The following is a 24,792-nucleotide window of genomic DNA, read 5'->3' as shown; positions in this document are numbered from 1 at the left end:
CAAGTGGAAAAATAGAAGCATTTAATTGAGACATGAAGCTTCCCTTAATAGTATGTAAAAAAGATACTTTAAAAATTATTAGTCTTAAAAAGGAATGAAATTCTGATACATGTTACAATACGGATGAACCCTGAAAACATTATGCCTAGTGAAATAAGCCAGGCATAAATGGACAAATACTGTATGATTACCCTTACATGAAGTACTTAGAATAGGCAAATTCATAGAGACAAAAAGTAGAACAGAGGTTACTGGGGACTTAGAGGAGAAGGGAATGGGTTTCTATTTGAAATAACGAAAAAGTTCTGGAAATGGATAATGGTGATGGTTGGACGAGACTGTGAATCTACTTAATGCCAATGGATTACACACTTAAAATGGTTAAAAAGCATTATCTTATGTATATTTTACCTCAATAAAAATTACTTCATGACACTCTCAGATAGAAGTTCCTTGTAAAAGAAAGCCTCTCGAACGTGTCGAAGAGTTGGGCAAGAAAGGAGACTTTATAGCAGTATAGGAGGAGACTTTGTGACTCTGTGGGCGGTGGAGGCAATGGGAACAGCATCAGGGCTGCTCCCCCCATGTGAGTGACTGTCTTCCACGGCCAACCTTAGAGGAACAGGATGTTACTTTATAAATGGAGCTGGACAGTTTCTTTACAGGACTATTTCTTATGTCCAGAATAGCCTTGAAAATTATTACTTCCCTCATTTTATCAGTGTGACTTACTCTCAGCGTTCTTCTAAAAATGATCAAAAGCATAAATGCTTAAAATAAAAGGCACAAAGTATTAAGATTACTAACATGGTCATTCCTTTTCCTGATAAAACATTATTAGAAAAGATATCTGCTATTGAGTTTAAAGATATCCAAGAAAGAGTAAAATCTAGCTAATGAGAGAATATGGTCTAAAGAGTAGTAAAAAAACAGTACCAACAAACAAATCATTTAGAAAATTGTTCTAGAAAATACGATGGTAACTAATTAATAACATATGTGGTTTGTCCTCAGTCTGAGGTCTCTGATGTTCAGGGAATATGGTAGTTCTTTGGTGCTGTTATTGTTCCATGATTCTTGGATGGTGGACTAAGTCTATAAGTGGGACGGCTGTTCCCATAGGACAAAAGTAACTGTAACAACTGCAATACTTCAGAGGGAATCCCTTAAATTTTTACAGGAAAACGAACAGTATGATGTCCAGTGAAGTTATGTTTTTTTCCCTTAAAAACTTGTTTTCCTGATCATATTATAATGCCCATTGTTAAAATCTGAAATTTACAGAAAAGCATGAAAAAAAATACCGACCAAACCACATCACCCATTAGTAACTTAATATTTTGATAGATTTCCTTCTGATCCTCTGTCCATCTTTTCACATGATGATATCATATAAATCAATATTTTTTACTTTACATGAGGACATAGTCATTATCCCTGGTTATTAAAACATATCTGTAAACATAATTTTGATCTCTGAATAATAGTGTGGTTATACAATTTACAACATTTCTGTTTATAGCTAACTCATTTCTATTTGTTTCAAAAATATGCAGTAATGATCATATCTTTGGATATAACGATTTTTCTCCATTTCCTACTTCTTTACGGAAGTTTCCAGTGAAATTACTAGCTCAAGTATATATGAACATTTTTTTAATAGCACCGCACCGCAGCCATAATTTTTTAAAGGACTATGCCAATTAACACTCTCCATGTGTCCTTTTATCCTTCTTTTATAACTCATCAGTTAAGTTGTAGTTTTTATTATTAGTTATTAAGACTATTTTATCACATAGTAGTTATTAAGATATTATCAGGGTATTTAAATTTTTATGTTATTATGAACAAATCATTATGTCTTCCAAATGGTTTTTGGAAAAAAAGCTTTTCATCTGTTTACAGTTACTTCAAACCCATATTACTAAAATCTTTTATTAATTATAAATGCTTCCCTTAAGTTTTAGTTACATAATCTTCTGTCATGCAACATTTTTATTTTCTCATTTCTAATAGTTATACTTTTTATAATAATGTTAAATCATATCAGTGACATGAACATACTTATATTATGTTCTAACTGGAATGCTTCCAGAGTTTCACTGTTAAAATTATGTTTTATGTTGGTTTGAGATAAGTATTTACTTATTCATTCAAGGAATATTTATATTTATTGAGTACCTACTACAGCCAGGGATATAATGGTGAGAGAAAAAATGGAAAAAATTCCTACCTTCATGAAGTTTATATAGTCAAGTAAGAAACAAAGACATCACAAAGAACCACAGGATAAATGTAAAATTATAACTGTTCTAAGTATACAGAGCGATTGGTAGTTCTATAACATAATAAATATAGATACATACATACATACACACGTGTGTGTGTGTGTGTGTGTGTGTGTGTGTGTGTGTGAGAGAGAGAGAGAGAGAGAGAGAGAGAGAGAGAGAGAGAGAGAGAGAGAGGATTAAGTCAGCAAGCCTGGGTTGCCCACACCTTCCACATTCCCAAGAAGGGCCTGTGTTCCTGATAAAGGTTCTCTAGGGTGGCTCCTGGGAATTGAGCTCTTGGAATGTTCTGACTGATAAAGAGTGTTTTGCACACTGAAGGCCTGCTGCATGCTCTAGCAGTTTGTATAGAGATTTTACAAACAATATGATTTATAATGAATACCTGCTTTTTCTCTCAGGGTCTGGAGTTTCAGCGACTAACATCAGTCACATGGCCATTATATGCTTAAATGCCAGACCTCTTTTAAAAACCCTGAACTCTTAGGCTCAAGTCAGCTTCCCTAGTAGGCAGCACTTTGCACGGATTGTCACGCATCAAATTCAGCATGTCCTGTAGAGCTCCACTAGGAGGAACTCCTGGAAGCCTGTACTTGGTTTCCTCTGGACTTTACCCCACGCCCTTTCTGCTTCTGATACTGCTTGGTATTCTTTTGCTCTAATAAATTGTAACCATGAGTATAACAACTTCCAGGCCTTGTCAGTCCTTTTAGCAAACCCACTGAACCTGAGGGTGAACCTGAGGATTCCTTGACACAATGCGTATATGAAATAATTGCCTATTTTGGATAGTTAAGGAAAGCTTCTCTCAGGAAGTACTTTTTGGAGCTGAAGTCTGAAAAAAGAGTAGGCGTTAATTGGATAAAGAGAGGAAGAACTGCTTTCCAAGTACGGGATAAGGGATAGTGGTAAAAAAGAATATATCATAGTTTAAGATATGAAAGGAGGAAGTAGGCCATTTACACCTATTAGGCCATATGATGGACTATTTTTGTGCTTTAAGCAAGGGAAAGTGATGTGATCAGATTTCAAAAAAAAATCCACTTAGGCTATAATACATGGACCAGAACGTTAGGAGGCCACTGCAAATTGTTAGACAAGATTTTCATTATATTAAGGTGGTATTCTTACATTCCTCAGGTTTTAACCATTTGGTATTTTGTTGTTGCTGTTGCTCATGTGGTTATTATGTTGTTCTCATTTGTTTTTATCTTTAAAGCTGGAAAGGATAGTGAATGAGCCGAGTAGATATTCTCGTGAGGAAGTACAGAGAATACGAGGAAAGGGAAAGGAGATATAAGGCTGAGAGGGGATGAGTCTGTAGTTTTACTTTTTCTTCTCACTGAGTTCTCCTACAACATCTTTCAAAATGCTTAAATTTACTCTAAAGCCTGCCAATATTTGGTTTTATGTTAACTCTGAAGTCTACTAAAGGTTTTAAAGCGAGGAATTACATGCATACTTACCATTATGGAAGGATGTCTAATATCTAATGCATAGGTATTGTCCCAATCATGTGAGCTTAACTTTAAAAATTTGTTCATATCTTCTTCTTTGATCCCAAGATTGCGAAGGCCATTCATCACTTTTCCTTCTAGTTTCAGCATATCCAAAAGACTTTATGTTTAAAGAAAAGAAATGTTTTGTTTTGATTTGCCAAAATTTTTCATTAAATCCTGTAAAGTTTATAAATTTCTCAAAACATTAGAAACAAGTTTCACTGGTATTTTTATTAATAGCAGGAAAATACACTATTAAACTCATTAACAAATAATACAAGGAGTCTAACTAGTTATCCAGAGTAAACTTATGCTAAGGTTTTTTTTAAAGTGGTAACAAAATCTTCTTATTTAAAGGATAAGACAACAAGGTATATTTATTATACTCTTCACTAAAGAAGTGAGGATATACTCACCACTGAGCAGGTCAAAAATGAAAGGAAAAAATACAGTAGGTCACTCTTTTGATAAAGCTACTACAAAAACAAGGTAAAATCAAACATGACCTAAAATATAAAATTTTAATGCAGGGGAAACCCCATTAAAGTATGAAAGTTCACATCTGTTGAGAATACATACTAAAATTTCCAATTACATGTATAATAATAATTTGATAGCTCTTAAACATGTTAGAAAGTATTACTGCTAAAAGTAACAACATCAATAAATAACCCTACTGACAAAAAGTTAGGGCAGTTTGATTCTTTAAACTACTACTTATCGAGTTCATTCTGTGTCTCAAAACAACCTCAGGAAGTCTCAAGCGACACCAATGAGGCTCAGAGAGGTGAAGCCTCCTGCCCAGTCACTCAGACAGTCGAGTGGAAGAGCTGGGACGTGAAGGCTATAGGAACGCAGTGCTTCCCTGTATCTGCAAAGATAGGTAAGGCTGTATAGACTATGGTAAAGCATGTTCATGTTCATGTTTGAGACGGTAAAAATCTACTAGGCAAGGAGGAATTTTGATTATTACTTTTTGAAACCAAGTGTTAAAATTTATATTTATTTTATTTAACCTAAGTGTTTCATTGAAAAATCCATTCATGGAAATCACTTCACCTTTCAGAAATGAAAAGAATTAGAATAAAGCAATATATGGGCTTTAGAGTACAGCTCTCGTGGAGGACTACAGAGATCTACATTTAAAAAGCAGAGATCTAATATCTAAACTCTTAAGAAGGCTGTTTTAGAAGTATTTCAAGCTGGTCTGTATGACATCACCTCAGCATGTCTGTATCCTAGACAGTTCTGACCACTGCTTTACAAAGGAGAGTTTTTAGCCCCTCCCCCCAAATCTATTAGAAGATGAGCGTGATAAAAAGAGCACTAGGTTGAATATCATAAATCACCGATAATAAGATTTAGTCGGAGCTATAACACTACTTCTTCATGTGGGGCTTCTTGAAGTTCTTAATTCCTTTAGTCTAAATCTTCTCATTTGTAAAATAAGAATTTTGGATGGTATTGCCAATGTTCTCTTCATTTAAAAAATTTTATGATGCTTATTGATCTTATTGACTTTTGTGTGACAGAATTATAATATTCCTCATAGCTTTTGTAACTATCATCTTTGTTATCACAACCTAATTTCCAGGGAAAACCACCAATAGAAAAACCAGATAGAGTTACATACTGTGGTACATTGAAAAGGGCATGAAATTTCAAATCCTGCAACTCTTTGATAGCTATGTCCCTATCTTTATGTGAGATCTGAGTCTTTGTTTCCCCATCAATAAAAAAGAGAATAGTAATAATCACTTGAAAGGGTATTACGATTAAATGAATTTACTACTGAGCACACAGTTGCCCTCAACAAGCACTAGTTTCTTCCTTGCTCTTCTCAAATCTTGAATTTTGGATATCAATTGAAAAAAACCAGTTCTTGAAATATGCTAGGTTTATTTATCAGGAAAACTTATATCTCTGGATTGTTAAATAACCTCTCATGCTTCTTCTTTTAAATAGTCACTATCTTTACATTTGCTTAGAACCCTTCACTGGCTTCTCCTGCCCTTGAGAAAAAAGGCCAAAACCCAGAACCTGGTTTCACAATCTGATCTTTGCCCACCTGTGTGACCTAAGCTACTTCTAATTCTTCCTCACTGCAGAGTCTGGCCATGCTAGACAATGCATTTTCTCAAATATGTCATGCTTGCAGAACCTCAACTCCCCACTTTGCCTGATTCATCCTTAAATATCACTTCCTTGAAGAAATCTGATATGCACTGTCCCCATGTTCCATCAAGAACAAGTTTAAATCCCTGGAGTTAAAAGCTCTCAAAGCACTGCACTTTATCTTTTACAAACCTTATCATAATACAATTATTTAATATCAGTTATCCTCCTAGACTGTAAATTTTGCTTAAGCAAGATGTTTCTGTCTTGTTCACCACTACACCCCTGATATTTAGCAGTCTCTACAGCATAGTAGGCATTCAGATATTAACCAAATCGAATTTTAATATTGAATTGATTTTATAATATTGAATTTTAATGTTGCTTGCATTACAAATACATATTTAATCCAGAGTGCAAAAGAACTGTGAGCCAGACAACTTTATTAAGATATAGAAAAACTCCACAGGTGCGAATATCAAGACACCTTTGTTACCTCTATCTTTCTGGTAGTTATACTGTAGTGATATTACTCAAGCAGGAACAGGCTGGCTATCAAAATGAGTAACATCCAGTATGTATCAGAGTCAGTTTCTTGACCACGTGGACCTGACCAGAGTCTGGTCCATTCTGTGGCTGGGGTGACTATTAAGTAGCTCTAAGGCAAATGCATCTAAGGTAGATACATAAAACACATTTATGGAACTCCTCAAATTTCCTCGGTCCTACCTGCCTTTTTCCCTGATCACTGCCACTCCTCCTACTGTCCTAGTCTCCCTGGGGGTGACAGCTGGGCTTGGACACAGCCTGTGTGAACCTGGGCCGACCTGACACTGAGGCACAGAGGCTCTGGCTCCTCAGGGATCAGCGGAAGAAGGGTTAGGGCGTGGGCGTGGTACCAGCTCTACAACCCAAAACGCGACAAGGGTAGGAGACAGGAAGAAAGAGAAAAAGAATTCCCCCTTCACTTTCTTTCCCCAAATCGACAATGTTAAAGTACTGGTTGCAAAGCACCTCTCTCCAGATCCAGGATATAACTTCATAGGACATTTCCTTCCTCTCCTCTTTCCTGAATCATTTTCTTTCATTCATCAACCTTTTCATACTTTTTATTCTACATGCTCTGATCCTTCCTGAGAACTTCTTTGATTGTTTATTTTGTGCTAAAAATGTCAGAAGATATAAATATCCTCACATATTTTCTTTTTTCTCCTTTAAGGGAATTATAGTAGTTTTAACTAGTGACCCGATCAACGAGGAACAAAAATGTATCACACGCCCTGCAGATCACTAATTACCAGGTGGAGGAGCCGAGGGGGCTCTATCTCTTGAATAACCTGTAGCCTTTCCAAGTTACACGTCACAATGTTCCTGTTACGAAAATTTCCCCATACACTGCCACAGAGAACTTTCCAAAATCTACCTATCATTTCTGCCCCCTTTTAAATCTATTTTCACTGTTCCTGAGCACAAATGTAATTTCTGTACTCTAAAGTTTACTGCCAGGAGCTAACAACTGCTCTTCTCTATGTGTAGTATTTAGCCTTTATATCTCAGATTAGTATTTTCCCAAGATTAGGTCCAAAAATTCAACTAAATAAAGATAAAAGCCCCACTTGAACCCTACTTCTCACGCTTCCCTGTGTTTTCCTATATACTTCCAAGGTGCTAAGAAAATGAAACAAATGAACAATTAATTTAAGTTCAATAAAAGCAAATTGAATTCAATTAAAACTGAATATCTGAACTAAAGTGTTGTGTTTACTAAATTCATTTTATATTCTAAATATGAATTTTAAAGTAGTTTTATGACTCTCTTTAAAAGTAAAATAGGGCTTCCCTGGTGACGCAGTGGTTGAGAGTCCGCCTGCCGATGCAGGGGACACGGGTTCGTGCCCTGGTCCGGGAAGATCCCACATGCTGCGGAGCGGCTAGGCCCGTGAGCCATGGCCTCTGAGCCTGCACATCCGGAGCCTGTGCTCCGCAACGGGAGAGGCCACAACAGTGAGAGGCCGGTGTACGGCAAAAAAAAAAAAGAAAAAAGAAAAATTTGCTTTACCTTTAAAGTGATTATTTGCATTTTAACAAATACTAAAGTCAGGACAAAAGTGTACCTTCATATATAAACCATAGTTTGTATCAATAATTCAGTACTTACTTAAAAGGATCATAAGAATCCATATCAACATGAAGTCCATTTATATATAGACCAGCATCACCTGGCTGAATTTCAAATTTTTCTTGAAGATGCTGGAAATACAGAACATAGTTAACCAAGTGATATAACAATAGCTGATCTATGTCAGGAGTTGGCCAACTATTTCTATTGAGTCAGATAGTAAATATTTTAGGCTTTGCCAGCTATATCATCTCTGTTGAACCACTCAACTCTGCCCTTGTAGCACAAAAGCAGTCACAGATAATTAACAAATGAGCATGATTATGTTCCAATAAAACTTTTATATGTATAAAGACAGGCAGCAGGCCACATTTGGCCTATATGTGGGTAGTACTGCCCATATCATGATCCAAGTGGTGGGAATCTTTAAACAGATTAAAGACACAATACCTGAGTATTTTGATTTTGCAGTATATGATATTAAATTTCTAATGCTACAACAATTACTTACCTATTACATTTTATACTGTGTGTGTGTGTGTGTGTGTGCGTGCACACAAACACTTAGAATTTGATAGCTGGCACAATCCTATTGTTTGATATCCCAGAACTCAAAACCTTGGTGTATGTGTAAATATTTAGCAATCATTTATGAATTCATAAGTTTTCATTAAAGCAGTGTTTCAATGTTCGCTAACTTTTTATTAAGTAAATATTTCCCAAGTGCCTACTCAGTGCTAGAAACAACTCCAGGCACTAGAAAAAAAGGGAATGTCCTAGCCATACAGCATAGTTAGCAAGATCACGGTGAGGGAGTCAGATCTGGTAAAAACCCTAGTCTTGCTACTTACTCGTGGTAAGATTTAGGCAAATTTACTTAGTATCTTCCATAAGTCTCAGTTTCCTCATCTGTAAAATGGAATACTCACAAGTTTGTTATAAAGTTTTAATGTAATATTTATGTGTCTAGTCACATATAAAGTACTCACAAATCAAGCTTTCATTATGACTATTACCAGAGTAGGCAAATTGATTTAGGAAGAAAAACAATTTCAAAACAGTGCATTTCAATGACATCACACAATAAGTGACCTAAGAGAGATTTGTATAAATTATTCTGGAAAGACAGATGAAGCAACTAACTTGAAGAAGTTCAGAGGAGGCTTTACAGAGGTGAATTTTTCTGTATGGTTATCACTCACCATGACAGGTGAGCTACATATAGAGAGAGGAGAGGAGGAACTAAATTTGTAACAGTACAGAAAATATCTCCATTTGCTTTATGCAGAATACTGGCAAGAGATTAACATGAGAGATTCAAAGGTGAAATTCTGATTTGTCTTTAGCTACTTCTGTGTCTTTCTATCAAATAGTTACTTTTTGCTAGGAAACTTGCATTCAAACTTCAAAGTCTATAGATGTCTAGTGAATCCATTGCCTGTTTTCCCAAAATTTGCATTGAACCATCATACACATTGTCTCAAGCTCTCTCCAGCACCTCCTTTGTTTTAGGCATCACAACTAAAAGTAGAAAGCATATCAAACACTGATCTATACTAAACTATTCCCTCTATGCTAATTCCCTCAAGAATTTTTATGCCAAGCACAAAGTCTTGAACAAAAAAGATGCTCAAAACAAGGGTAATAAGTTAAACTCAGTAAACTTGATGCTGAAACAATGTCAAAGAGAGGTATGTGTATTGGAACTGGTGGTGACAAATTCTTTCTTTTCCCCTCAAAGGGGGTAGCCTTAAATCCCAGCAAACTACCCCAAGTGTATGATTAAAGGCAGCTGTTCTCAAATCAAGGAGTAAGAATTTAGTTTCTAGCAATATGATGAACCAGAGATCCTGAAATCCTTCTACTAAAAGAAAATATTTGAAATGCTAGATTAAAATATTAATATTGCTCTCTAAAAGAATGGTTTAACTTTTTAAATTAAAGATTTCACTTAAGAGTAGAGAAGAAGTGTGAATAAGAGTCCAAGGATATAACAAACACTGAAGGCCCTGCCCTGAGGAAATCTCAAGCATCCTCATCCTAGGTGGCCTAAAGTGTTGAGTTTTTAAAGGTCAGTCTCAGAAGGACAGGAGGCAGAGCCTTGGGCCCACCAAGGGCAGGCAGCAGGGTCAGAGATATCCTTGTGCACATAAGGAAGTGCTACACTCACAGTGAAGTGAAAAGGTGACCTAGAAAACAAAATGTCCTGCAGAAACAGCATAGAAACTTGCTGAGTTCGCCATGGTTCTTAATGGAGGAAGAACAGTCTTCCATAAGAATTCATGGCTTCTGGCTTATCTTCACGAGTTTGAGGCCCAATTTCACACTATTTTGAAGGTCCAAAAAATATAAACAGACTTTTAATTTAAAGTGGAATTAGGGGAATTCCCTGGTGGTCCAGTGGTTAGGACTCCGTGCTTCCACTGCAGGGGGCATATGTTCGATCCATGGTCAGGGAACAAAGATCCCACATGCCCTGCGGCACGGCAAAAAAATTAAAAAATTTTTTTAAAAAAGTGGAATTAAGTTGGGAGTGCTCATGAGCTTTGAGCAGAAACAAATTCAAATCTCCATGGACAAATATGACCTCATTAAAGAAAAGAGGGAACAATGTACAGAAATGTATCCCTTCAACAATCAATGGAGCTGTGCCATTAGTTGAAACTAAAAAAATTCCAATTGATTGGATTGCAGGAGACTGGTTGAGCATTATAATGGTAAATTGGTTTATAAACTTGTCTGGAGGTCCCTATGCTGGAACTACATGTATTCTGAACTTAAAATTTGAAGTCCAATCAGATGTAAATCTAATATAGGAAGGGTTTTGCTTTTTTCTGGATGAGTGATGAGAGAACAAAGATTCCGAAAAAATATATTTTACAGAAGAACTGTTGGAGAAGATATGCTAACCTAGGAATTTTCTCTAGAACTCCGTAAAATTTTCACACATTCTAAGTAGTTAGTTGACATAATTAGAAAAGTGTGAGCTTTCATCTGAATTAGGTGTAATCTTTTAATTGGATTTTGTACTTAAATATCTGCATCTGGTTTATTAAGTAATTATAAAATTGAAACAATCTGTTTCACAATACTGACACAAAAGAAGTTACCTGACCACCTGACACCCCTCCCCATTTCCCCCCAACCAAAACAAATAAGTGTCATGAAATTTAATTAATATATTTAACAGCTCTTATGGTAAACAATAGGCGATACATATTGCATTGACATTGAATTTTAAATCATCTGAAGTAGATTCTGCCCAGTCTCTGAGCAAAACAACAATTATGAACTTCAAAGGGAAACGCTGTACTTTGGAGGTGAATCAATTGCTTCCTGAATAAAACCAAACTCAAATTCACTTATGCAACTTCAGCATAGTCATGATATTTTGGGGATAATCTTTGCATGAGTCCAAAGTCAAAACTATGTAAAAACTATTCACAAAGAATTTTTGTTCTCATTCCAGTACCTTCCACCCTGTTCACCAGCCCCTACCCTTGGCCCATAGAGGTAACAAATTTTTCCCCCAAAGTTTCTGGTTTATCCTTCTGGTGTTTCTTTATACAAACATAATACAAACACATATCTTGTTTTCCCTGTTTTCTTATGCAAAATAAGACTCCCCAATAGAGTGCATTATCATACATATGAATTTTTGAAATCTGCTTTCTCAGTCTAACTCTGATCTGCATTTCTCTAATTATAGAAAGATGAATCATCTTTCTGTATATTTAAAGACCACTATTATTTCTTTTTTCTGTGTAAACCCTTTGTTTACACGTTTTGCAACAGTGACATGTTTTACAGGAACTGTACTATTTGGTACGTATGGATAAGATGTTGGAACAGTGACGTATTTCCAGGGTGTTCGTGTGGCCCATCCATGTTGCCTACATTAACACTGCAAGGGACATTCCACAATTTTTTGACTTTCCGATCACAATCATCCCTTTCTTCTCCAAGGCTGGAACTCCCAGTTTAGCTACCTCCCACACACTCCACGTGTTAGTGGGCAACATGGACTACGAGCCCAAACACCTGTGCCTGGGATTAGTGACGTGAAAGCCATTATTCCCTCGTCTTTCTCTCAGTGTGTTCCGAAAGGGGCAGTACACAAGACGGCCACATACAGCGTCAAGATTCACTCACTGACTAAATTCAAGGTTCCTTGCTCAGTCATCAAAGCTTGTTTCAAAACAGTTTCACGGCTAATTCCAAGCAGATGAGAAGAAGTGGCCAAGGTGACAGCAGTGGGTGGCCCCAGCATCCCTGAGCAGGCTGGAGCACCTGGTGGCCAGCATAGATACAGGAGGTACAGTCTGTGCTGCTGCACACACAGGGCAGAGGTCCCCACTGCTCCTTTAATTTTTCAGAGTAATCCTGGCTATTATTCCTTGTCTACTTTTTCCACATGAATTTTTAGGCTCATCTTGTCAAGTTTCAGAGGGAAAAAAAAAACACTCCACGTTCTGATTATATTTACAAATTAACTTAGAACTGACTTCATTGTAATCTTCCAATACAAGATACGTCCTTCTACATGCCCTTAAGTAGACTGCCAATTTTTTCTTTATATAGGCTTTACCTACTTGTTCAGTTTATTCCTATATACTTTTTGTGTTGCTAGTGTAAATAGAGTCTGTTCTTACATTATAACTTTTAACTAGTTTCTTGCAATATATGGAGCCTACTGATTTTTTTTTTTTTTTTTTTTTTTTTTTTTTTTTTTTTTTTACCAAGGTTCTTTAATGGAGAAATCAGTACCAGGTATAAAAGTTTGAGGGCATTTCTCTAGTTCACATTTCACCATCTTGTCCAAAAGTCTATTTTGGAGATTTTTTTTCATTTTTGCATTGTTAAACTTTGTGCCATTCCTCTGATACTACACAGTACATTCTAGACTGTCAGAATTATAGAAAAGTCGGGCAACTTCACTGCTGTGAAAATTGGAACTACAGAAACAACATTATAAAAGAACTTAATACTATTTTGTTTATATAACAGTCTTTCAAAATGTAAGTGTAAAACTTTATTATTACCATAAATTGATGATAACTCCAAGTAAAGTAATAATTTAACAAAATGATAGACATAGTTTAAAATATTGAGAATTATTTTCCCTTAAAGTTAAAGTCACTAATATCAGTCTAGTAGGTTATGATATTCTCTCCCTCTTTCTGACATACTCCAACTGTCTTACATATGTAAATATACATAGATATTTATGTACGATGTATTCTTCTCTATGTGTGTGTGTGTATATATAAAAATGTGGGTTTATGTATATGTGCATATAAATATGTGAACACTTAGCAGAGGGCCACAGTTACTGAGGCGGACACTGTGCTAAGTCACTTTATATTCTCATTTAATCCTCCTAATAATCCAGTGAAATAGGTACTATTCTTTTTTCCTTTTTTTTGGATGCATAGAACTGATTAGCTTTTATTCATGTTACAAAGAGTTCTTTTCAAAAATTATCTGTCTTTTTTTTTTCAGCATCTTTATTGGAGTATAATTGCTTTACAATGGTGTGTCACTTTCTGCTTTATAACAAAGTGAATCAGCTATACATATACATTTATCCCCATATCTCTTCCCTCTTACATCTCCCTCCCTCCCACCCTCACTATCCCACCCCTCTAGGTGGTCACAAAGCACCAAGCTGATCTCCCTGTGCTATGCGGCTGCTTCCCACTATCTACTGGTTTTACATTTGGTAGTGTATATATGTCCATGCCACTCTCTCACTTTGTCCCAGCTTACCCTTCCCCCTCCCCGTGTCCTCAAGTCCATTCTCTAGCAGGTCTGCATCTTTATTCCTGTCCTGCCCCAGGTTCATTAGAACCATTTTTTTTTTTTAGATTCCATATATATGTGTTACCATATGTTATTTTTCTTTTTCTGACTTCCTTCACTCTGTATGACAGACTCTAGGTCCATCCACCTCACTACAAATAACTCAATTTTGTTTCCTTTTATGGCTGAGTAGTATTCCATTGTATATATGTGCCATATCTTCTTTATTCATTCATCTGTTGATGGACACTTAGGTTGCTTCCATGTCCTAGCTATTATAAACAGAGCTGCAATGAACATTGGGGTACATGACTCTTTTTGAATTATGGTTTTCTCAGGGTACATGCCCAGTAGTGGGATTGCTGGGTCGTATGGTAGTTCTATTTTTAGTTTTTTAAGTAACCTCCATACTGTTCTCCATAGTGGCTGTATCCATTTACATTCCCACCAACAGTGCAAGAGGGTTGCCTTTTCTCCACACCCTCTCCAGCATTTATTGTTTGTAGATTTTTTGATGATGGCCATTCTGACTGGTGTGAGATGATATCCCCCTGTAGTTTTGATTTGCATTTCTCTAATGATTAATGATGTTGAGCATTCTTTCATGTGTTTGTTGGCAATCTGTATATCTTCTTTGGAGAAATGTCGATTTAGGTCTCCTGCCCATTTTTGGACTGGGTTGTTTGTTTTTTTGATATTGAGTTGCATGAGCTGCTTGTAAATTTTGGAGATTAATCCTTTGTGAGTTGCTTCATTTGCAAATATTTTCTCCCATTTTGAGGGTTGTCTTTTCCTCTTGTTTCCTTTGCTGTTCAAAAGCTTTTAAGTTTCATTAGGAGCCTATTGATTTATATATTTTAATTGTGCATTCTATTATCTTTTGCTATGGACTGAATTGTGTTGCCCCACACCAAATCCATATGTTGAAGCCCTAAACCCCCATGAGACTGTATTTGGAGATGGGGCTTAAGGAGGTAATTAAGGTTAAATGAGGTCATAAGGGTGGCACACTGTGTGCACACAGAGGAAAGGCCATGTGAAGACACAGCAAAAAGGCAGCTGTTGACAAGCCAGGAAGAGTCCATATCAAATACAGAATTTGCTGAAACTCTGATCTGGGACTTCCAGCCTCCAGAACTGAGAGAAAATAAAATTTTGTGGTGTAAGCCACCCAGTCTGTGGTACTTTGTTATGGTGGCCCAAGCAGACCAACACACCTTTCTACGACTAATTTTTGTTTTTAGTTGATTCTCTTATATATTCCTCACCTTTCCCCAATTTGTATACTTCCAATATACTTCTCTTGACTAATGATGTGGGCTAATAACTAATACAATAATAATTACAGTGACGATAATGTGCTTCATTGTCTTGTTCCTGATTTTGGTAAATATACCTCTAGTAATTTTCTATTAGTAAGATGCTGACTTTTAAGCTGAGATAAACACAAATACATATGCACATGCAGACTTTTAATCATGTTAAGGAAGTATAATCAATTTCCTTATAAAGCTTTTTTTATATTCAGGAATAGGTCTTGAATTTTATAAAATGCTTTTTTGGCATGTACAAAGATAATCATACAATTTTACCACTTAGATCTAACGATAGTATATGAATAGATTTCCTAATCTATTGACCATTCTTGCATCCCTCAAGCTCCATTCAATTATGATATATTATCATTTCATTAGTTTTACTATTTTTACCTTTTAACTCATTAATTTTTACCTGTATTAATTTCTTCTGCTTTTTTCTTTACTGTTCTTAACATTTTAAGTCTGATATTTAATTCATTTACATTTTTTCATTTTATTGATGTAAGACTTCAAGGCTTTTCTCTGAACTTTGTTTTATTGGGGTCCCAAAGATTCTAATATCTTATGTTTTCAAATGTTGTTATCAAGAACTGTTGCAGTTATGATGTGTATTTATTTTTTTAAATGTTTATTTTATTTACTTATTTTCCTTATTTATTTTTTTGGCTGAATCGGGTCTTAGTTGTGGCACATGGGATCTTTGTTGAGGCATGTGGGATCTTTTTCGTTATGGTGCGAGGTCTCCTCGGGTTTCTCTCTAGTTGCGGTGTGCGGATTTTCTCTCTCTAGTTGTGGCACATGGGCTTCAGAGCGCGTGGGCTCTGTAGTTGTGGAATGCGGGGTCTCTCGTTGAGATGCATGAGCTCAATGGTTGTGGCACACGGGCTTCGTTGCCCCACTGCATGTGGGATCTTAGTTCCCTGACCAGGGATCGAACCTGGTCCCCTGCATTGGCAGGTGGATTTTTTACCACTGCACCACCAAGGGAGTCCCTTGATGTGTATTTTATTTTCCCTTCTACTTAAGAGTAAATAGTTTTTAACTTCCAAGAGAATAAACCCTTTTTTAAAAATGTTATTGATTTCTAGTTTGCATTGATATTGAGAATTTTTTTTTCTATTTTACCCACTTTCTGGATTTTTTGCCATTACTACGTCATAAAAACTTGAAGAAAGGCATATTTTTTCTATTATCAGGGTACAAAATTTGTTACAAAGCCAGAAGACCTATTATCTATACAATCATAATGTCATTTGGTCTTCTATATCTTTACTTACCATTTCACTAGTATTAGAGCGGTAAATTATATTTCTCCTTCCATCTCCTGTAGTCTGTTTCAGGAATGTTGCTGCAGTGTTTTGATGTAAAAATATTTTAAACTGCTATTGTAGCCTTGTGAATTATAGCCCTTAGTATTATAAATGGCCATTTTTTGCTCATTAATATTTTTAGAACTGAATTTGGCTTCATGGCATTTTAAAGTCACTACCCTTAAAACACAGTATTTGCTTGGTATACCTTGGCACGTCCTTTAATTTTTGACATTTCTAAATTACTTTAGGAGTTTTTATTTTACATACATTGTACACGCCTAATGAAACAAGCTGAACATTTTTGCTAATATGTTAGTTAAGCTTATTTACATTTATTGATATCACAGACCTGGTTAGCCTCAAATATGATTCTTTCACGCTGTATTTACTCTTTCTAGATGTATTTTTTAAATGTCTCTTTCTTTTCTTGTGCATTCAGTTCTTTTCACAGTTTGGAAGATTTAGACTTCTGTTCCTCTGGTTACTATTAAACATGTATGTTCATTTAACACCCTCAGTCGTCTCTTTCTTTAACCAACAACTAATGATTTCTGTTACAAAAAATAATAAAATTAGCTTTTAACCTCTTTCTGCTGCCTTTCCTCTTGCACAGCCCAATTTTATTCAATAGTTTTATATTCATTAGTGGTTAACTATATAATTTTAAATAAGTTCAGGCTTCCACTGCTTGACTTTTCAGCTTTAATTATATCTTTGATTCCTGAGTATTACAGTTAAGGCAATCAGCAAGTTCATTCTATTTTCTACCCCCCGCCATATTTATTAGTTGCAATATTTTATCGTTGTCAGAGTAGGTACTGTTTACATACTATACTATCACCCTGTCCCTCACTTTTTACCTTTAGTTCTACACATAAACATATTCAATGCCCAACAGGCAGTCGTCCTGCCCAAGAATCTTCAATCAGTTCTTGGTCGGAGAAATTCCTCAGAAAGTGTTCTTGGGAGCAATATACCCTGAATTTTTCCATGTTCAGCATTTTTGTAGCCTGTATATACATATCTTCTTGAAGGACAGTTTTTCTTTCCTTGAGTGTCTTGTAGATGGAGCTTCACTGTTTCTTGGTGCTGAATTTGTTTTTGAGAAGTCTGATGCCAATGTGATTTTCTTTCCTTATCTTTTTTATTAAATGCATAAGTAATTAATTTCCTTTGTTCCCTATAAAGTTCAAAGGCTTATGTTTGACCACTCTTGGTCAATTTTCCCAAGTTGCACAGGGCACCCTTTTTATTTGTGGATTTGGAACTTCTTGTATTTCAGAAAATTTTCTGATTGTAGTGTTAAGCATTCGTTCTGTCCATTTGTTTTATTCTTCTATTTCATGGACTCGAGTCTAGGTATATTGGATTTCCTTTACCTGGCTTTACTTTGTCATCTTCTCCTGAGTCCTTTCTATTTCTTTTTTTTTTTTTTTTTTACTATCTCTGCATTTATTATTTCTATCCACTATGTCTTCTGCTGTGTTTTCTATATGGTCAGTTCTCCTTTGTGCCACTTTATAACTTTAGTTTTTATTTCAGAAATGGTTTTATCTTTACTTTCCACACCTTTGCAAAGTCCTTCCAGTTCTAGTTTCACATTCCCTTGTTGTTGCTCATCAAATCCATCACTTTAATGTTCACCAACACAATGTAAATGATTGTTACAAAGTCTACCCAACCCAAACAATTCCCCACCTTGAAAGACCCACCTTAAACCACCTAAACAGAGACCCTCTCCAATCTTCTAATTGATCTACCCTAATGTCCCCCTTTTGAGACACTAACGAGAGACTATCAAGGTGTTGCTCTCCCTCATTGCAGCAAGTTTATTAAACTCAGCTTTGCCTGAGTAACAAGTTTCCCTGGCGGGTTTTTGTTGGGGAGCTGACAGTCTACACCAGACTCCCCCTTCCCACCTGGTTTTATTTAAATACATCTGTCTAGCCCTTTGTATGCTGTTCTCCTAGAAATAGGAGTCACTGAAGAATGTTTTTTAGAAGACTAGATCAAATTTCTTAATTTCATCAAATATCTTTCCAATCACCTAGCAAGGTGACTGGCAATAGAAAAACTCACAATTCTTATTAAATTGTTCTGAAATGAGCTGTAAACCACGGCACAAATTCTGGTTCCATCTTGTACCAATTCTGTGACCCAGAAGAAATCACTGGATCTCAGTCTATACATTAGGATATTAACAACTGCTACAATACACAGAACATCTTAACAACTACACATTGCTAAATATAGAATGTATTATAGGTAACATTTAAATATTCAAAAGTTTTCAATTCGACGAATATTTCTGACGGAATGCTCTGTGCCAGGTACGGTGCTCATTCAAACCCCTAGGTTCAGAGTTTCCTGATTTACTCATTTCCACTAACTTTCATTCCCACTCTACTTCAGCAGCTAGCTTTGACTGTCATCCTGTGATTATGTCATCACAGTGGTTCAGCTTTGGAACTATCCTATTTGGCCCTTCCAATTATCTCTTTTATTCCCACAATATCTCCTCTTTAACCTCATGAAATTCTTCAGCCGCTGGAATCAAAATCATCACATAGAGCAAAGCTCTGATGACCAGGAACACTCCCTTTGGACTATTAACGGAGCAAAAAATAAACTGGATTATGTGATGCCACTGATACTTTGGCATTCCTTTCTTTTCCCTCCTTTTTCTTTCCCAACCTCTCTTCCTTTCTCACTGCAAGTGGCATTATTCAAACAAACAAATACAAAAATTCTTATAAGAAAAAAATGCATTCTGCTTGAAGAATGGTAAGAACAATTAGGAAAATTACAGAAAGATGTAGTGCTCAGTTGTGATGGATAAGCAAGAATTTGTTAGGTGGTCAATGAGGCAAAGAACATCCCAGGTAGGAATGATGTGTTGTGGCTCCTATCACTCAGTCTCCCATGAACTGTGCATCTACTTCATTATCATCACTGTAGTTGTCTGTCATCAGCAAAACAGCTGGTATTTACTGAGAGCTTCCTGTCTCAGTGTAACAGGCACTGTGGATGGGCTAACCTGGCACTATCCCTAAGCCATTTCTCCTCTGCCCCCCTCAATCACTAGGGAAGTAAACACTAACTTTTCTAGTCTCCCTCGCGGCTAGGAATATCCACATTACAAAATTTTGGCCAATGAGACAGAAGTCAAAGATGGCTGAGGTGTTCCAGAAAGGCTTCAGTCAGGATGAATGTGGTTTGATCTTCCTGCCTCTTTCTGCTTTGAATCCAGACAAGTAGTCTGGAGCTGTGGCAGCCATTCTGCAACCGTAAAAGAAAAAAACATGTCTGTGGAAACCTACTTCGAGACTTCTGTTTTTTTTAATATTTAAAATTTTATTTATTTTTGGCTGCATTGGGTCTTCGTTGCTGTGCACGGGCTTTCTCTAGTTGTGGTGAGCCGGCTTCTCATTGTGGTGGCTTCTCTTGTTGCGGCGCATGGGCTCTAGGGTGTGCGGGCTTCAGTAGTTGGGGTGCATGGGCTTAGTTGCTCCACGGCATGTGGGATCTTCCTGGACCGGGGCTCGAACCCGTGTCCCCTGCACTGGCAGGCAGATTTTTTTTTTTTAAACATCTTTATTGGAGTATAATTGCTTACTATGGTGTGTTAGTTTCTGCTGTATAACAAAGTGAATCAGCTGTACATATACATATGTTCCCATATCTCTTCCCTCTTGAGTCTCCCTCCCTCCCACCCTCCCTATCCCACCCCTCTAGGTGGTCACAAAGCACCGAGCTGATCTTCCTGTGCTATGCGGCTGCTTCCCACTAGCTATTTTACGTTTGGTAGTGTATATATGTCCACGCCAGTCTCTCACTTCGTCCCAGCTTACCCTTCCCCCTCCCTATGTCCTCATGTCCATTCTCTACATCTGCATCTTTATTCCTGTCTGGCAGGCGGATTCTTAACCACTGCGCCACCAGGGAAGGGACTTCTTTTTACGTGAGAAAAATGAACTCCTACTGTTTAAGGCCCTGTGTGCCTGGGATTAACATTACTTAAAGCCAAACCAGTCCTATGTAATAAAGCCAGGAACTGTTCTCAAGCACTTCCTAAGTATTAACACAGTTAGAATCATTTGCGGTCTTAAGGTAATTTAGGAGACCATTTAGCAGAATCTTATCAAACTAGTGATCAACTGTGTACTATATGTTATAGGATTCTAGTAATGTACCGGTGGTCTAAACTTGGCTTGGTCCTCACAAGCTTTTAAGCAAAACTAATGAGAAACGGAAGAATTATCTCATAGCCTTTATTCTCTATTTTGTGAAGAAAACCATACAGCATGGGCAGAAAATCTGGCGTATATAAGGTTAATGAGAAAGTAAGTAGGATCTATGTCAGGAAAGACTGGCTAGGATCACAAACTGTATGCTATATAAAGTAGACAATATAAAAATGGAAAAACCTGAACTGTTTTAATAATCAAAAAGTACAAGTTAACGTTTTCTTTTTTGTATGAAAATGGAAGATCCAAAGCGTAAAATATAGTGTTATTAGTGTAGTAAATTTTTTAAAAAAGAAATTCAAACAAACCTTTTGATTTTCCTGTATTTCCTCCCTCATACGTTGATTTACAGCAATTCTGGTCAGAGATCTGGGAACATAAATACAGATACAATTCATTCTTCCTTAAATGTTTGGACTAATCTGTGATTCAATGCAATATAATACTTTGTACGAGAAACTAAAAACTCTAAAGGCATCATGACTGAGAAGTGTACATTTCCACATAGCCTATTTGACAGGTGGTACTACGGCTTTCATTTGACAAGGGGATTTGATTCAGGTGGAATAGAGACTGTCAAAAGTTCATGTGCACAAACTGTACGCATTACATGCTGTCGCATTTTTCAAGAATACTTGATTGAAAATGCTATTTTGTGTTGTTTTGCCCATAGGGAGAAATTCTATATGAAATTACCAATGTCATTATATGTATCGCTGCAAATAGGCAATTTTTGGAATATGTGTATATAAAGAATTTTGGTTAACCTGAGATCTTTACCACAGTATGTAAGTTCTAAAATACTGATAATGTTGACTTCATATATTCACTGTATAAGGGAGCTTATAACTCCCTTATAATTTAAAAACAGAGCAAAATGTCTTTTAAAAAAAGTCTATTAATTATATTTATTTGACCTAGTAAGTACTAAGAATGCTTAATTAGCTATTTATCTGTCAATTTTATGCATAGAAGAAAATGATTTAAGAATTAAAAGATTGTTAATGCAAAGTTTGGCATTAAGTAAAACTCAAGCAGAAGGGTGTATCTTAAAACAACCCAAAATAAGTGTGTATTACCTCCTAAAATCTGGCAGCATTTGAGATTAATTGCAACTGAAAATCTGATAATGCAAATTTTTCATTCATTTATCAAGTATTTCATTTCAGTGAACATTTACTGGCTGTCTACAGAGTGACTTTTTTTTTTGATGAAAAATAAAAACCATTTATTAAGTCTGAACATATATGGAGGCAAGATTTTTAGCCTTGGGTATCAATTATGGTTGCACCATTGATGGAGTCTGGAGGAAACCAATTCAACTCGCTTCATCCCAAGATTCAGGAAGCATCCACAAGTTCATGGAGTAATAACTTATCAGAGTAACTGTAGAGATATACTTAAGCCTACAATTCAGCCATTAAGCAGTGTTAGCATAGTTGGCAAATTTTTTTTTTAATGACCAACCACAAATTAAGAGCAGAGTTTAGCCACAAAACCCCTGAATAGTTTTAATGACTTACCGTCAAAACAGCTAATCAACTATCTTCCTAAAACTAAAATTATTTCCCTTTATTTGATCGAGTAATGTCAAAAGCTACTGTTAGTTAACAGCAGTGTGGCTAAACATCTATGTTTATACACACATACATATTTCATGTTTTAATATACATATACTGACTTCTCAAATTCTTGATTTTGCTTAAACTAAAACTGAGAGTCATGTCAATATATTCATTTTTAATATGTAAATAAGGTGACAAACCTCTCTATTTTCAGGGTATCATGAAAAGGTTCTTGGTTATCCTGTGGCCAAACATGTACTACTTATTTGTCTTACAAAGGTATTGACTGTCTAGATTCAGGATTCAGTAATTTGTGCTGTGGATAAATGTACCAAAGCGTCTGAAACAAATAGAGGAGTAGTGATTATCCACTGCTTAAGAAGGGATGCTGAGGGCACAGGATGCTCTCCAGTTCCTCTCAGTGAAACACTATCGCTGCACCTGTCACATGTTGTATATCTTCAATATAAGCTAACCTAGCTTATATTTTACTGGTTGCTTATAATTTTATACTATTATTCCTACAAATGCATCAAAGTCTTGTTATTTTGTAAATCCTTATAAAACATGGTAACCAGAATTGTATCTACTGGTTACTTCTAGATATGGAAATGTATTATCTATTGAACTGGAAGATGCGTTTAATGTAATATTAGTATTTCTGAAAGCAGTTCAATTAGGTATCTTATTGGCAAAAAAGTATTCCACAAAATATTCTATACAATTAAGACATTACTAACTGCTTGGAATCTGAAAGGGCAGGAACATGATTTGGCCATACATTGGGCATAGGTCTATTTAGAGTAATACTTTTCATCATCCTCTGTAGGGTAAAGAGAAAAATATCCCCTTATTATATACTGCTTAAATCAGTTTTTTCTTGGATTAGCATCTCTCACTGTTTACGTTTAAATAATTTTTTAAGTACATTATTTTTCCTTTCCATTTGCCTCTAATTCAAGAGTTCTATTTTGTAGTATGTATACATATGCATGCACAAGCCAATATCTTGCTCCAGTTAAAAAAAAAAAAACCCAATATACATAATGAAAAGAGGCCCTGATCTCATAAACACTAGATATAACAGAATTAACTGATATCATTATGCTAAATGAAATCAGCTATTTTCATAAAATTTATTTAATGGAAAGAGTTCTGACTATAATGAAATCAATAAACTTTAATATACCTGGCTTTTATGGGGAAGTTCTGCGAAATGTCCTTCATTAATTTTATGGCATCATAAACTGGAGTGGACATTATTTGAGAAGCTGCTTGAAAACTAAGATCTGGAAGGAAAACAATATCATTAAGGAATCTAGCATAATGTTAGACCTTAACAGACATTTCCATGTAACTGAAATAACCCTTCTTGCCATATATTCATTATAGACACATTAACAAACACTCATATTTAGCATTATTCAAAAGTTTTAAATGAAATGGAAAGCTATCACTTACATCCAATAAGGTAAGTTTTACACTTTTATGAATGAGTAATCGTCATTAAATACCTATATATATATATATATTTTTTTGGCTGTATGTGGGCCTCTCACTGTTGTGGCCTCTCCCGTTGCAGAGCACAGGCTCCGGACGCACAGGCTCAGCGGCCATGGCTCACGGGCCCAGCCGCTCCGAGGCATGTGGGATCTTCCCGGACTGGGGCACGAACCCATGTCCCCTGCATCGGCAGGCGGACTCTCAACCACTGCGCCACCAGGGAAGCCCTATGTATCTTTTTAAATTGAAGTAGAGTTGATTTACAATGTTGTGCCCATCTCTGCTGTACAGCAAAGTGACTCAGATATCCACACAGGTACATCCTTTTTTTGGGTATTCTTTTCCATTATGGTTTATCACAGTATAGTGAGTATAGTTCCCTGTGCTATACAGTAGGACCTTGTTGCTTATCCATTCTAAATGTAGTAGTTTGCACCTACCAACCCCAAACTCCCATTCCATCTCTCTTCCCCCACCCTTGGCAACCACAAGTCTGATCTCTGTCTGTGAGTCTGCTTCTATTTTGTAGATAAGTTCATTTGTGCCATACTTTAGATTCCATATACAAGTGATATCATTTGCTATTTGTCTTTCTCTTTCTGACTTACTTAGTATGAGAATCTCCAGTTGCATCCATGTTGCTGCAAATGGCATTATTTCATTCTTTTTATGGCTGAGTAGTATTCCATTGTATACCTGTACTGCATCTTCTTTATTAATTCATCTGTCAATGGACATTTAGGCTGTTTCCACGTTTTGGCTATTGTGAATAGTGCTGCTATGAACACAGGGGTGCATGTATCTTTTCGAATTACAGTCTTGTTGGAGTATATGCCCAGGAGTGGGATTGCTGGATCATATGGCAATTCTATTTTTAGGTTTCTGGAACCTCCATACTGTTTTCCATAGTGTCTGCACCAACTTACATTCCCACCAACAGTGTAGGAGGGTTCCCCTTTTCTCCACACCCTCTCCAGCATTTGTTACTTTTAGACTTTTTAATGATGGCCATTCTGACCAGT

The 24,792-nt window shown here is 36.2% G+C and overlaps 1 protein-coding gene across 1 annotated transcript in view; it reads right to left on the bottom strand.

Moving 5' to 3' along the window:
* The window catches only part of UGGT2 (UDP-glucose glycoprotein glucosyltransferase 2), a gene marked incomplete at both ends in the record, with an annotated part of 167,521 nt that overhangs the window by 106,962 nt on the left and 35,767 nt on the right, over positions 1–24,792 (bottom strand). The window contains 4 exons of the mRNA XM_079721667.1: positions 3,755–3,905; positions 8,061–8,152; positions 21,011–21,071; positions 23,457–23,556. Coding sequence (XP_079577793.1) covers positions 3,755–3,905; positions 8,061–8,152; positions 21,011–21,071; positions 23,457–23,556 — 404 coding nt within the window. The remainder of the gene's footprint in view (positions 1–3,754; positions 3,906–8,060; positions 8,153–21,010; positions 21,072–23,456; positions 23,557–24,792) is intronic.

The sequence above is a fragment of the Hyperoodon ampullatus genome (assembly GCF_949752795.1).
Source record: "Hyperoodon ampullatus genome assembly, chromosome: 16".
In the NCBI taxonomy this organism is placed as follows: Eukaryota; Metazoa; Chordata; class Mammalia; order Artiodactyla; family Ziphiidae; genus Hyperoodon; species Hyperoodon ampullatus.
The sequence above is the reverse complement of the archived record's forward strand: the minus strand, read 5'-3'. Positions and strand labels throughout refer to the sequence as shown.